This window comes from Rhea americana, unplaced genomic scaffold (assembly GCF_003343005.1).
Source record: "Rhea americana isolate MKP2758 unplaced genomic scaffold, rheAme1 scaffold_4, whole genome shotgun sequence".
Classification (NCBI taxonomy): domain Eukaryota; kingdom Metazoa; phylum Chordata; class Aves; order Rheiformes; family Rheidae; genus Rhea; species Rhea americana.
In genome coordinates, this window is record NW_028186534.1 from 3472092 (window position 1) to 3484665 (window position 12574).

Here is a 12574-nt window from a genome sequence, read left to right on the forward strand (position 1 = left end):
TTGGCTCTTTTGACTCTTTCTGATCTGAGATCACCTTTGGGACCTGGATAACAAGGAGCCCATATTTTTGTAACTTTTTGGCTTACTAAAGGGGAAGGCATGYTGCAGACTGGCTTGGTGGTGGCTTGTGGCTCAAGGGGCTTTGTCAGCTGCTTCCAAGCTGTCTTCGGTGTCTGATGCACAAATGACTTTGGTAGAACCAGTATCACCTGGTTTCTAGAGCTACCCAGCACTGAAGATCTTCAGGTAAGTAAAGCAGATCCAGCATGACACTGGGAGGTGAGTCCGTCTCTTCTCTGCTGCCCTTTTGATTAGAGTTGTGGTGGGACTTGGAGAGCACTGTCCTCATGCAACCAGAAGGGACTGAGGGAGGTAGAGATGTGCTCCTGATGACGACAGCACGTCCCTACGTTCTCAGTCGTAAGGGAGCAATGTGTATGGAGTCTTGCTTGACCAAGTTTCAAACCAACCCTACTTTACTGATACCAGGTTTCAAGTTGGGGCAGAGCTGTTCCAGCTCTGCTGGGATCAGCTGCCCTGGGAGCAAGGCTGCAGGTGACTGACTGCCACTTCAAACTCAAGCAGTTCTGCCGTAAGCAAGACATGAGGGAGCAGCAGCTTCCTCCAGGGAGTGCAGCTCGGAGCCCCTCTGCTCTGACAGCTTGGCACCCTTGAGGGAGGGGAACAGTCTCTGTCCGCTCGGCGCAAGGGAGAGGGAGGGCTGTGTGCTGCTCACTTGGAAAAGTGCTGAGTCTCCTAAGAGGGGCTGTGTTTAAATGGATTATCGTCCTCGAGAAAGTCTAATTCTCTTCTCCCTAGTGGGAACTAGGGCGCTCAGGATTATTGGAGATGGAGGAAACAAATCAAAACTTACACACAGGGGCTCCCTTCAGAGTGAGGGAGTAGCAAATACCTTTTCTACTTGTCSTTGTCCGATCTATCGAGCTGTACTCCTGGAGATCACTCAAGCAATCCRTTCCTGGTTCCAAGTAACATGGTGGCCGAGCTCTCTCGAGATGCTGTTTGTGTCAGTAAATTGGGGTACACTCGTGTTCACGTGCCTCGCTACAGTTGTGACGGGTTCTTGGACTTGTTTCTTGGAAAGAAATATGTTTGTTTTGAGTTTTTGTTTGGTTTTGTGCTTTTCTTTTCTTTTTTTTTTTCCCTGGCCTGGGCTTTGTCTCTGAACTGCAAGAATCACATGTACTTTCCAAAAACACCCTCAGTGCAAAAGCCTTGTTTTTTTACAAAGCAATCTGGATGGTACTCCGCAGATCCCAGGAGCACAAGCCTGGCTGCCTTCCCATGCTTGTAGGATGTTGGCTCCTGGGACRAGATTTGTAATTCTTGCCCTTCAGGCACCCTCCTGCTCTCCGGGATTGCTGTGTGGCCAGGCTGGCTGTATCTGGTGTTAGCCGAAGGGCAACTCRTCATTGCAGAGCCTTGTTCTTCAGCCCTGATCCATGAGATGCCACTTGGTTGTTTTTCCTCCTAGCGCTGCTCCGGTTTTGAAAGCAAAACCCAGAGGTCCTGCTTTGCCTGGCTTGAAAATAGCTTAAAGCCTCCCGGGTACCGATGTGGTTGAGACTGGTGGTTGCAGGAGGCCRTGGGCTGGAGGAGCTTGGAAGCGTAACGTTACCGGTCGCTCTTACTTAGTGGTTTTCAGGGGCTTTTGAGGTGGAGCTTACAGGTGTGTAACCGAAGCTGGGCCATGTGTCTCCCAGGGCGAGGCGCGGAGCTGTGTACGTGCCGTGCGCTGCGCGGGCCGGACCTGCTGCCAAGCCCGCAAGAGGGGCGTGGGGAACGATGTGCAACGTGCTGGGGGAAGGATTTTGTTTACCGGGAGGGAAGYCGCATCCCTGGGGCCACGCTGGTAGCTTGTCTGTGCTCACCTGCTGCGCTGCCAGGCTGGAGCGCGTTGGCTGCGGTCTGTGCTCGCTCGGGGTCGGTCCGGGCGCTGCCCTTTGCAGAGCTGGGTCTGTCCCTGTCCGGGTGTCCTGCTCCCCTCTCCATCCTGCTCAGGGCACCCACCTCCTTGGAGAGGGCTCCCAGGGTCCAGGCTGGGCCTGGGGCCCAGAACACTGGGGTCTGGTAGGAGGTGGAAGAGAAGCGGGGGAAGCCAGTACTGCGCAGCCCCCCGCGCCGGTGGGGTGCTGCCACGGCTGCGGGATGCTGCTGAGGGTCTCGAGCGCCTTGCTCTGGGGACGGGGCGGGTTGCRCAGGTACCTTCCTGCTGCTGCAGAGGCGTTTGGGGTTTGCAGCTGACTGCACGTTTTCTGAGCTGCGGGAGCTCGTCTGACCGTTCTTTATTTATTTGCTTTCCTTCTCCTGTGTGTGCTCGCTGGCCTGTCGGCGCAGCCGGTGTCACCTGGGTCTTCAGAGCCTGTTTAGGCGTCTGGCGCCCTTAGAAACCCCCCGCCGCGACGCGTCCTGCCCTGGCTGCCTGCTCCGCTTGGGGAAGGCCGGCCCCGCCCGAGGGGGAGGCCAGATGGGGGCCGGGGCCGGGCGGGGAGCGAGGGCGCGCCGCGGGGCCCCGTCCCGTCCCGTCCCGTCCCGTCCCGCTCGCCTTGTGTCTGCTGCCCTCTCCCGGCGCAGCGCTGCTGGCGCGCCCAGCACCCCGCGCCCAGCACCCTGCCGCGGGGGCCGCTCGCCCTGGGGCCGCCGGGCGCCCGCTGCGCGGCTGCCCGTGCCTCCCGTCGAGGCCCCGGGGCGCGTCCTGCCCCCGCCCCCGGAGGAGGAGGGCGAGCGTTGGAAGCTGCGCGTTGCGAGACCCTCGAGGCGGATAAAACGTTTGAGCCCTCAACAGAAACGGGGGAAACGGAAGCAGCTTTTTGGTGCGATGGGCTCCTGGATGCTGGGGAGGGAGGGAGGTTTTGTCAGGCTGCTCCCCAGCTTCGGTGCCCGGGTTTGTGTCTGCAACGGGCAGGACCCGGGGAAGACAACAACCGCTCRCAGGGCTTTGCCAGGGCGGAGGAGCTGGCCCGGCCCGGCCCGGCCCAGCTCGGCCCACCCCCTGGCAGAGGGGAGGCTGGGGAGTGGGCGCAGCCGCGGGCGCTCGGCCCTGGCGAGCGGGACGGAGCCGGGGGTCAGGCTGAGCCGAGCTGGGCTCTTCCCGCGCGCGGACGCAGGGTGTGCGTTGCGCTGCTCGGGGCTCTGCCCCGGGCCACCAGCTCGGGTTGGAGGTCAGCGCTGAGCCGGGAAGGTGGAGGCACTGARTGGGAAAGGCGGCTCCTTCCCTGCAGGGCCGATCTGACCCAGCAGTTTAAACGTTCCCTCTGGTTTTATATCTCTGAGATGATCGGACCGCGCTCGTACAGCGGCCTGTGCTGCGGGAGCCCCCTCCAGCCTCGATGCCCCAGGATGGGCTGCAGGTCCCTTGTCCCCATGTAGAGATGCCTCCACGTCCGGAGGGAGCAGCCGCGTTCGGCAGGGCCGCGAGGAGCCCTGGGAGTGACCCCGCAAGCGGTGAGGTCCAGCGGYGCCGCCGAGCCAGGAGGGTGGGAAAGCGTCCGGGCTGAGAGCTGGCACYGCGGGGAGAGGCAGGACGGGGTTTGGTACTAGGCTGCCCTGCTCGAGGGAGACAGCCTGGAAGGGGCAGGACCTTCTCCTGCTGCTCTGTTAAAATATTGGTGGCTTGGGAAAAGCGTGGGTGGAAAAAGCTTTAAGGATGCATTTGTGCTGGGATCGCGTTGAGTTTTATCACGTAGAGTTACTGCCTCGGAAGGAAGTCTGCTCAACTCGGAGGGGGGAATAAGCAGAGCTTGGCCTCGAGGGAGCAAACCTGGCGGGGAGGAAACGCCCGCGTGTCCGTCGCCACCCCCGGAGCGCCCGTGTCGTCCTCAGCGCACTGCCAGGCTGGGGATGCTCGGTCCCGCGCGGTGCTAGTGCCAGGGCTGCGCAAGGGCGCTGGCGCGGATGCGGGTGGGGGATGGACGTAGCTGGCGACTGCGAGCGCTGGGCGATGAAGGAGCTGCTGCGGGTGGCGGTGGCAACCTGAGCTCAGGTTGCAGGAGCCCTCGCTGCRGGCAGGCTCTGCTGGGAGCAGCCTCCGGGCAGGAGAGCTGAGGTCTTGCTGCAGGGAGACCCGGCAAGGTGCATCGTGGTGCTTTGAATCAYGGCTGCTTTAGGAGCTGTGGAGCACATTGGAAAATCTGCCCAGCCGCTGCTCCGTGCTGCCGCGGTTGCAGCCCGGCAAGGCCGGACCGCGAGGGCTGAGCCCAGCGCAGCAGAGGAGCGTGGGGCAGCCGCGCGCCCGGGGGTGCTGAGCACCTGGCCGCACTAACCCAGAGCGGTGGGGACGGGCGAGCAGCGTCTGCGGGGCGGCGAGCCCGGGCACTGCGCAGCTGCTCCCTGCCTGCCCCGGGACCTGGCCACCAAGACTGCTGGGCTCGTGGCAGGTTTCTTACACCGTCCATCCTTAGCAAAGGCGATCCAAGGCCCCATTCCTTAGATTCTTCCTGAGAAACTGGAGTGCTGGGGCCAATTTGGCTCTCGGGAGGCATCGAACGGTGTCGACGGCTGGGGCTGGCATGCAGCAGAGGGCTGCAGCCCCTGTGCTGCTGCCCGGGTCCGGCAGCTCGTCGTGCGCCGCTCCGGCAGCGGTGGCGGAGACGGTATCCGCTGCGATGCCAAGGTCAGAGGGAGGTTTTTGGCGTTTCCATGCAGGGAAATCCAGCTGCCGTTCACACTGCAGGCGCTGGATGCGCCCCAGCTCTGGGGACCTTCTTGGGCAGCCGGCTCGGCACTCCCAGCTCCGSCCCCCTCTTGGAGAACACTTTTGCACACAACTGCACTCTGCTGGCATGTCAAAGCTTGGAATTTCATCCCCTCTTTTTTTCCTCTGGAGCAGAGTTTCCCGCTCAGCCTCCCTGGGGAGCTGGTGGCAGCAGCGTGCMCATCTGCTTGCCGTCCCCGCAGGCTCCCTGGGAAGGGCGCAGCCGGAGGGTGCTCCAGACCCCCAGCTTCGRGAAGGATGTGCCGTCCTGGGAGACCCCGCATGGCAGGGAGACACGCGTCCTCATCCGCACCCCCTCCGTCGCGCCCGGGCTTTCCCGCGGGGTTGGGCCCCGGCGGCGGCGGGTGCAGCTTGGAGGCTGGTGCAAACCCCCGCGGGGAGGGCAGCGCGGGCTGCGGCAGCGGCGGGGTCTCCCGCGGCCGCGAGGCTCCCGGCACCTCTGGTTTCAGTTCGGGTGCCACGTGCCATGGCTGGGCCCACTCCCAGCGCTGGTGGCCGGTGGCTTGGCGGATGCTGAGTCCTTGCTAGGCTCACAGGGAGGGAGCTGGAACCCCATAATTTCTTTCTTGCTCCCTATCCTAACCACTCCTAGGCTCTAACAGTCTGCCTTGTTTGCATGCGTAATTACAGCAGCCGTGCATGGAAATTAAGCCTGTATTTTTCACGCTTGCTTGTTTATTTAAACTGTTTAAAAATCCCTTAAAGTCCAGGGCCCTGTCCCTCACAGGGATACGAGAGTCTGGAGCTTGCCAGCAATGAGTTTGTTTTAAGCCTGTTTTTCTTGCTTTACAAAAACAGCAACTACCACCCTTCGTTTTCCACAGGATTTTTGGCTGCATCGGAAGAACCAGGTGCCAGAGCCGCGGGCGCAGCAGCGGGGCAGTCTCTGCTCCTCTGTACTCTGACCCAGGATGGGCACTGATGATACCGGCACGGGGCATTGCGCCCCCGCAGTCAAGCAGCCCTCGTGGGCGTCCCCACCTCTCTCCAACCTCCACGTGCTTGGGCAGCTCCCGATGTGCCAGGAGCCTCTCTAGCAGGTAACTGTAATTCCTCAGCAACCAAATGCAGTTTATTTTGGCCCCGGAGAGGTTTTGCGTCCCGCTGCCTAGTTGAGTTTTTCATGCATAATTGCAGCCTTGCATGCTTAATTGCAGCAGCCGCGCAGGCTGCCGGGCCGGCAAGGCCCCCGGGCGCTGCGCGGCCCGGGCAGCGTGACGAGCCTGGCTGTGCTCAGCGGGCAGGGGCGCTTCACTAGATGGCAGCAGCCGTCGTGCCGAACGCCGGGCCGGTGCCGCGCTGTCGGCGCGCCCGCGGCTGCGTGGGCCGGGAGCGTGAGCCCGGCACCGTCCCAGGCYCGCTGCTGTGCGGGGAGCCGCTGGGATTCGCAGGGTGCCCCTGCTTGCGATCTGCAGGTTGGATTTTCCTCCTCTTCCGGGGAACCTGGGAGATTGGGAGCTGGTGCCTCGACATCCCCGATGTCCCCGTCTCCTCGACCCCGCGCTGCCCGGATACGAGGCCGGTCCGGTACCCGGTGCCGGCTCCTCCCGCAGTGCCGCAGAAATGCTTTTTGTTGCGCGAGGAGGTCAGGGATGAACCGCGGCCCCCTGGGCTCGCGGTGGCCAGCGGAGGGACGCGGGGTGGCCGGGGGTGGCGAGTGCTGGCCACAGCGCCCCTTGCGCTGGGTGCCCGGCCCCGGCTGCTCCGCAGCGGGGAGTCCTCGCCCAGAGCCGGCCTGTGCTTTCCTCATCTAAAATATTTCCTGCCCAGAGCACCCCAGCTTGCTTTCCTGAAACCCACGCAGGATTCATCCAGGGCTTACAAGGCCTGGTGGGTTTCCCTTCTCCCTCTGCCCCTTTTACTGAGGGAAAGGGGGCTGAAAGCAGAAAAGACCCTGAGCAGCTTTGTATTTGTCTGAGATACTGTTTAGGGGAAGGAGAAGCCAAGATTTTATTTTCTTCTTGATGTTTTTGAGGGCACGTTCATCTCCAGGAGCTGCAAGCGGCTCATTCCTGCACCTAAGCATCCCTAAAGCATCTGATGCTTTTCCTAAATCCCAGTTCCCGGAGCGCTGTGAAGTCTTTTTCATGCTTCCTATCAGCCCCCCATTTCCAGCCTACTTGAGGACGGGAAAAAGCTCAACATGCAACTCAAAAGCACAGAAAAGAGATGCACAGAAAACGAGCACCGGCGTTTGCTGCTGGTACTGACCGTGCTGGCGACGTGCGGGCACCAGCGCGTGCCGCGGGCGGAGGGGGCACTGGGGGCTCCAGCCAGCCGCGGGAGGGCTGGTGGGCAGAGCCGGCAGGACGCCCTGCGCTCGGGTTTCCCCAGCGCTGGCTCGCCGCGTTATTTCACTCTCCAGCAGGAGCGGGAGCTGATTCGCGTCTCGGGAGTGAGGATTTAGGGCCGGCTGGCTGGCGCCGGGCCGAGATGTTTGCGTTAATCAGCGATTATGCAGATCTCTGCTGACGCTACCAGCTCCTCTGCTGAGACACCAGGCGTACGCGTGTCCCCTGCGGCGCCTGCAAGGGCCGCAGAACTCCGCGGTTACGTTTGCGGGACCTGGCGTGAAAAGCAAAAGCGCCGAGTGGCCGCGGCCGGCTGGGAGGGCTGGGGCGAGGGGCGAGCCCGGCCGCGGTGCCCCTCGGGGTCCTGCCCGCCACCGCCGCGCTTTCCCCTGCCCCGCGTGGCTTGAATTACTGCGTGCGTTCGCTTGATCCTCCAGCCTTTAAGAGCGAGTCGCTCGGTGCTTCTTGGCCTCTCCAGCAGAGCACCGTGCTGGAAACACGGGGGCTTGTTGCGAGCCCTTGACRTGGACGAGAACCGCTGCTCCCGCCCGTCGGGACCGGGCGGCCGCCGAGCGCAGCGGAGGCGCTGCCCGTTCCTAAAACGCGCGCTGGGCGCGGGGAGCGGCTTCGGGAGCTCGCCCCGCGCAGCCGCTCCTCCCGCGGGGCGGCGGGAGGTCGGGGCGCAGCGCGACGGGCTGCCCGCAGCCTCCCACCGCCCGCCGCGCTTCCCCGGGACGTCGGCAGGCAGCCGCTTCCGGAGGAGMGCGTGCGGAGAGCCCTCGGCTGAGGCGGCTGCTGCCGCCTGCCCGTTGATTAAGGGATTTTTCTCGTGCCTGAATCTCAGTTACTCCGGCGCTGAGCTGGATTTGCCGGGCAGCGGGGGGAAGGCGAGCGTGGGGGCYGGCGACCTGGCGCGAGCCTGGGCTGGCGACGTGTCCCAGCACGGGCAGCGCCGTGCAAGCCCYGCTGCCCCGTGCCCGCGAGGTTAAAASCTCTGTGGTTTTGGCACCTAGGTTGTTTCTAAATTGACCTCGCAGCTGCCAAAACAGCCTGTTTTYGAGGTACACCATGGGCCTTTTGATGCCGCGGAGAGCTGAACATGCTAAATAAATGCGTAAGGCCCGCTTTGCACAGTACTCGGCTTCGGCTCCCAGAAACCTGGTTTCTTTTTACAGCACCTTTAAACCCGCAGTTTGATATTGATGCAGGCGTTGCAGAGTGTGTGTGTGAAATAACTGAGGTCAGCAGAGCCACGAGAGCAAGGAATGGGCCGAGTTTCACACTGACGTTTGTGTCTCGTTTTCCTTTCAAAATAACCCTATTTGGGCCTCTTACCAAAAAAAAAGAAAAAAAGAAAAAAGAAACCCACCACCCTCTGGTGCTGAGTGGTTGGCTGCTGGAAAGCAGGTTCTTAATCCTGAAAAGCAGAGAAGTGACGCAGGGATTCCTGGTGTAGATCAATAGCACTTACGGTCGTGTTCGTTCACCTTCTCTGTCTCTCCTGGGCTTTGACTAGATAGAGCAAGGCCCTCGAGAGCTGTGACACTGTGTACCAGTACAAGAGGCAAATCTTGAAGACTAGTTAAGAAGCACTTGAATCAGCTAAGAGTCCTCRGAGCATGGTTTATTGATGCTCCCCTGTGAGATTCCACCAGGGAGAGGTCATTAAAAGAAATGATTAGTAAATCAAAATAACATGGTGAGCAGCTGATGGACAGCAAAGACTTTGAGCCTGCTGAGCATTCATAGGGATCCTCTCCACTTCCCRCAGGCTGCCCAGCACTGGCGGCCAGGGCCACCAGCTTGCTAGCTCTGCATGAAGAGGTGGAAGTTGGTCCTGGTGAACTCCTGGTGGATACTGTCGAGTAACTTGTCYGAGTCCTGTGGGGCATCTGAGAGGACCGGCTGCCCTGGGAGGAAGCTCTGCTCCGGGGTGTAGGTGAATGTGAACGAGCTGGAGTAGATGAGCCCATCATCCCTGATCAGCAGGAGCGGGACAGTGATGGGGTATCGCAGCCACCTCCAGTCACTGCCAAAGGCAGAGACATCAGGGACAACACACACCAGGGATTTGGGGCTCCTGGGAATGGTGCAGAGGATGAAAATGAGCATTAACCCAGGAGGAGCCCCCATATAGCCCCTGCACATGGCAGTGAGGTTCGGTGCATCATCTGAAGCTCAGCTTCGGGGCTTGGGAAGCCCCTGGCCGGTCTCCTCACTCCTCCCCCGTGTTTTGCTCTTCTCTGCTGGTTGCTCACCCATTTTCTACCCTCTGAGGTCCCTCTGCCTMCTCTACCCACCGCTGCCCAAGACTGCAGCTAGCTGGAGGGCCTGTCCCCACCAGGAGCAATGCCTCATTCACAGGCTGCTTTCCGGCCACCGTTACCGCTTTACCTGTACATCGTCTCTGCTTCCACGTCTCCGAACCAGACCTTCAGGTGCCCGTGGAAATACTCGCCCTGCACCTCCAGCATGGCCACGTCCCCTCCGCCCGTCAGCTGCAGCGGGCAGGGCRTTACGGGGGCGGCACGGCCGGCCTCCCGCTCCCGCCGGACGCTCTGCTCGTGCTCCGGGAAGCCGGGATGGCCCCTAGGCCTGCCTTGGCGGTGGCCCCTGCCTACCTGCAGGGCGGTGATGCGTGGGACAGGGCTCGCAGGCTCCCGGGCGCAGGGCAGGCTCTCGCTGAAGGTGTACTCCACCGTCTCCGTGCCGATGATGGTCCAGCAGGAGCCATCGTTCAGCAGCTCCCGGTTTGCTTCCTTCGGGCAGGGGGAGGCCTGCAGGGAGGGTCACAGCCCCAAACGGGTTGCAGCAGGGCCGGCAGAGAACCGGCAGCCCCGACACCTGGGCTCTGCCCCGGCGCCTGGGTTTCGGCCGTAACTCCGTGCCCCTGCGCCTCCGGCTGGGCACCGTGATGCCTTTGCAAAGGGCTCAGTGCTCCCCGGCAGCAAGGTGCCCCCAGCAGCAGGTAGGGTGGAGGTTGGTGGAGGTCTGCAGCTRCTCTTAGCTTAGTTTGGAGGGCAGCCCGCTTTACTGGAGCCCGCTCCCCAGCAAGCACRGGGAGTGGAGGAGCTCGGGGAACGGACCCCGCGCACCCCCACCCCTCTCGTGCCGCGGTACCTGGAACTGGATCACTTTCTCCGTGGAGAGGCACAGGTACATGCGGTCGGTGCCCTGCAGCTGGAAGGCGCACTTGTGGAGCTGGGAGATGGGCTCGTCCACGTCCAGCATGGCGCACTGCTTGGTGACCTTGCGGATGATCTGCCGGGCGGCGGTGGGCGGCTCAGGCGGGCCGGCGCGGCTGCCCTGCCCGCGCTGCGCCCGCACGGGCTGCGAGTCCCCTCCGAAACRGAGGGGAAGCTCGGCGCGGGGACGGAGAGGGACGAGCGCCTCGGTGCGGAGCTCCCGGCTCCGGGGAAGCCCGGGAGCGGCCTCCGCGAGCCCCTGGGCGAGGGGGCTTACCAGGGGAGGCAGAGCGACGCCGGTAGCCGTGCAGATGAGCTGGACCACCGAGCCGTAGCGGATGTACCCTTCCCTCAGCGGGAACTCGCTCCGGGCGCAGCGCTCGTCGGCTTGGCGGGAGGGAGAGAGGCAGCRTTACCGGCCGAGCGCCGGCGAGCAGGACTGGGACGCGGGAGCTCGCGGGGACGCCTCCGGCGGCAGCGTGGGAAGGGAGGCTGCGCGCATCTGGCCTCTTCCAGGGAAGCGCCCGACTCGGACGCACGAGCTGCAGAGCGGAGCGACCTGGCAGAGCCACGTCTGCTCTCAGCACGTTCCCCTCCCGCTTCTTCACCCCGCTCAGGAGGAGGTGCCGCCGGGCAGGCCGGCCTGGGCAGSGCTCTGCCGCCCGAGGGGGCGAGCCCAGGCCCCGCACGCGAACCGGCGGGGCCAAGCACGGCCCTGCGATGCCACCAGCCCTCGTAGGCTGGGCTCCCCGTTAATGTGCGTTTCCATCTCCAGCCCTGCTCTTCTCTCCGTTTTACAGGTGAGAGCGCGGCTAGGTGACATGACCAAGGTCACACCAGGAATCCTTGGCCGAAGTGAGCTCTGAGCCCACGTTCTCTCCTTCCCAGGCTAATTCCCGACCCCCCCAAAGAGCTGGTGTCGCAGGCGGCAGAGCCAGGCTGTAGAGATGCAGCTTGGCTTTCCGAGCCACCCAAGGCAGCTCAGCCCGGCGCGCCAGGCCGGCGCAGGGAGGGCAGCTCTGGCCATGGGGCTGGCGCTGAGCGGCTCCGCCGGGCTCCTTACCCAGGTGGAGGGTGAAGGCTGCCCACTGCCTGGCGCTGGCGATGAAGGCTCCCCCCTCGACAAAGAGGTAGCGGGTGCTGACGGTCTGGGAGCGCAGGCGGTTGAAGAGGGAGACTTTGGAGCCCGAGGAGATGCACACTGCGGGYGGGCAGAGAGCTGGCTTAGCGCTCGCCAGGATTGCCTGCGGCTTGAACTRCCGCGCCGGCATCAGGGCACTACCCGCCGTGGTGGGCACTACCCACCGCGGTGTCTCAGCGAAGAGACACCCGTGCGCCCAGACCCATCCTTTCTGGGGAGGACGCCAGTGGCTTTTGGATCCGGCCTGGCCGCGGAGCCCGGCTCAGCGAGCAGCCCCCCAGGCTGGCCCGTGCTTTCCCCCAGCGCGGAGGCAGGTGCCCGGGCAGGGGCGCGCGGCCGCCTCCCGCCACCCCGCCTGCCCGGCTGCCCCTACGCACAGTCCGTGTTCTTCAGCGACTGCTTCTTCTGCGAGGGCTTGGAGATGACTTTGATGAGCTTGCTGTGGAAGGTGCCGATCTCCTGCCCGTTGCTGAAGAAGAGCTTCAGGACCAGGCGGAAATGCTTGCGCTTGTCCGCGTCCGAGATGTAGAGCGCTTTGGCGCAGCCGAAGCCCTGCGGCAGAGAGGCGCCGGGGGGGGAGGCCGCCCGCCCCGCGAGCCAGCTCGCCCTTTGCCGAGGACGGGCGAGACGAGCTGCTCCCGCGTGCCCGGACCGGGAGCCCGGCCGGCCCCAGGCCCTGCCCGGCGCGCGGGGGCCGGCCGACGAAGACCTTCAGCCTTCACCCGCCAGCCCTGGGCTTCCTCGCGGCCGCCCTGCGAGCCGTCCGCTGGCCTCCCCCGGGGCGCAAGGGCTCTCGGCCAAGCTCCGCCGAGAGGGGCAGCAGGGGCGGCGGGCGGCGGAGCCTGGGTGCCYGCGGCCGGCCCCGCGAGCGTGAGCTCAGCCCCAGCCCCGCGAACAAAACCCTTCCGGTACGGTTGCTGGCCGGCCCAGACCCCGYGCTCTTCGGAGACCGGGATAACGCTTTTTTCCCCCCATTTCCCCTTCCCCCCCCCACCGAAAGACGCCCAATCTCCGCTCGCRCTCCTGAGGTTGGGGCCGGCTGGCGGCTTCTTCGGCTCTTCGTCTGCAGCTGCAAGAGCGGCTTTCATGCCGCGATAAGCAGCGCTGCGGCTCGCGGGCCGYGGCGGCCGCGTGGCTTTTGGCAGCTCGCCCGCCGCGGGGGCTGCAGGCCTCGGCGGACGGGGCCGAAGCCAGGCGGGTCCCTCCGCGAGCCCGGCGCGTG

At 63.8% G+C, this 12574-nt stretch overlaps 1 protein-coding gene across 1 annotated transcript in view; it reads right to left on the reverse strand.

The window, feature by feature from the left end:
- Positions 1 to 8831: 8831 nt before the first annotated feature.
- Positions 8832 to 12574, reverse strand: part of RBPJL (recombination signal binding protein for immunoglobulin kappa J region like) — a 16882-nt gene continuing 13139 nt past the window's right edge. Inside the window, exons 6-12 of the mRNA XM_085314244.1 lie at positions 11730 to 11904; positions 11275 to 11412; positions 10489 to 10598; positions 10147 to 10287; positions 9648 to 9803; positions 9421 to 9524; positions 8832 to 9106 (exon numbers count right to left, since the gene is read on the reverse strand). Coding sequence (XP_085170370.1) covers positions 8833 to 9106; positions 9421 to 9524; positions 9648 to 9803; positions 10147 to 10287; positions 10489 to 10598; positions 11275 to 11412; positions 11730 to 11904 — 1098 coding nt within the window. The 3' untranslated portion in view covers position 8832. The remainder of the gene's footprint in view (positions 9107 to 9420; positions 9525 to 9647; positions 9804 to 10146; positions 10288 to 10488; positions 10599 to 11274; positions 11413 to 11729; positions 11905 to 12574) is intronic.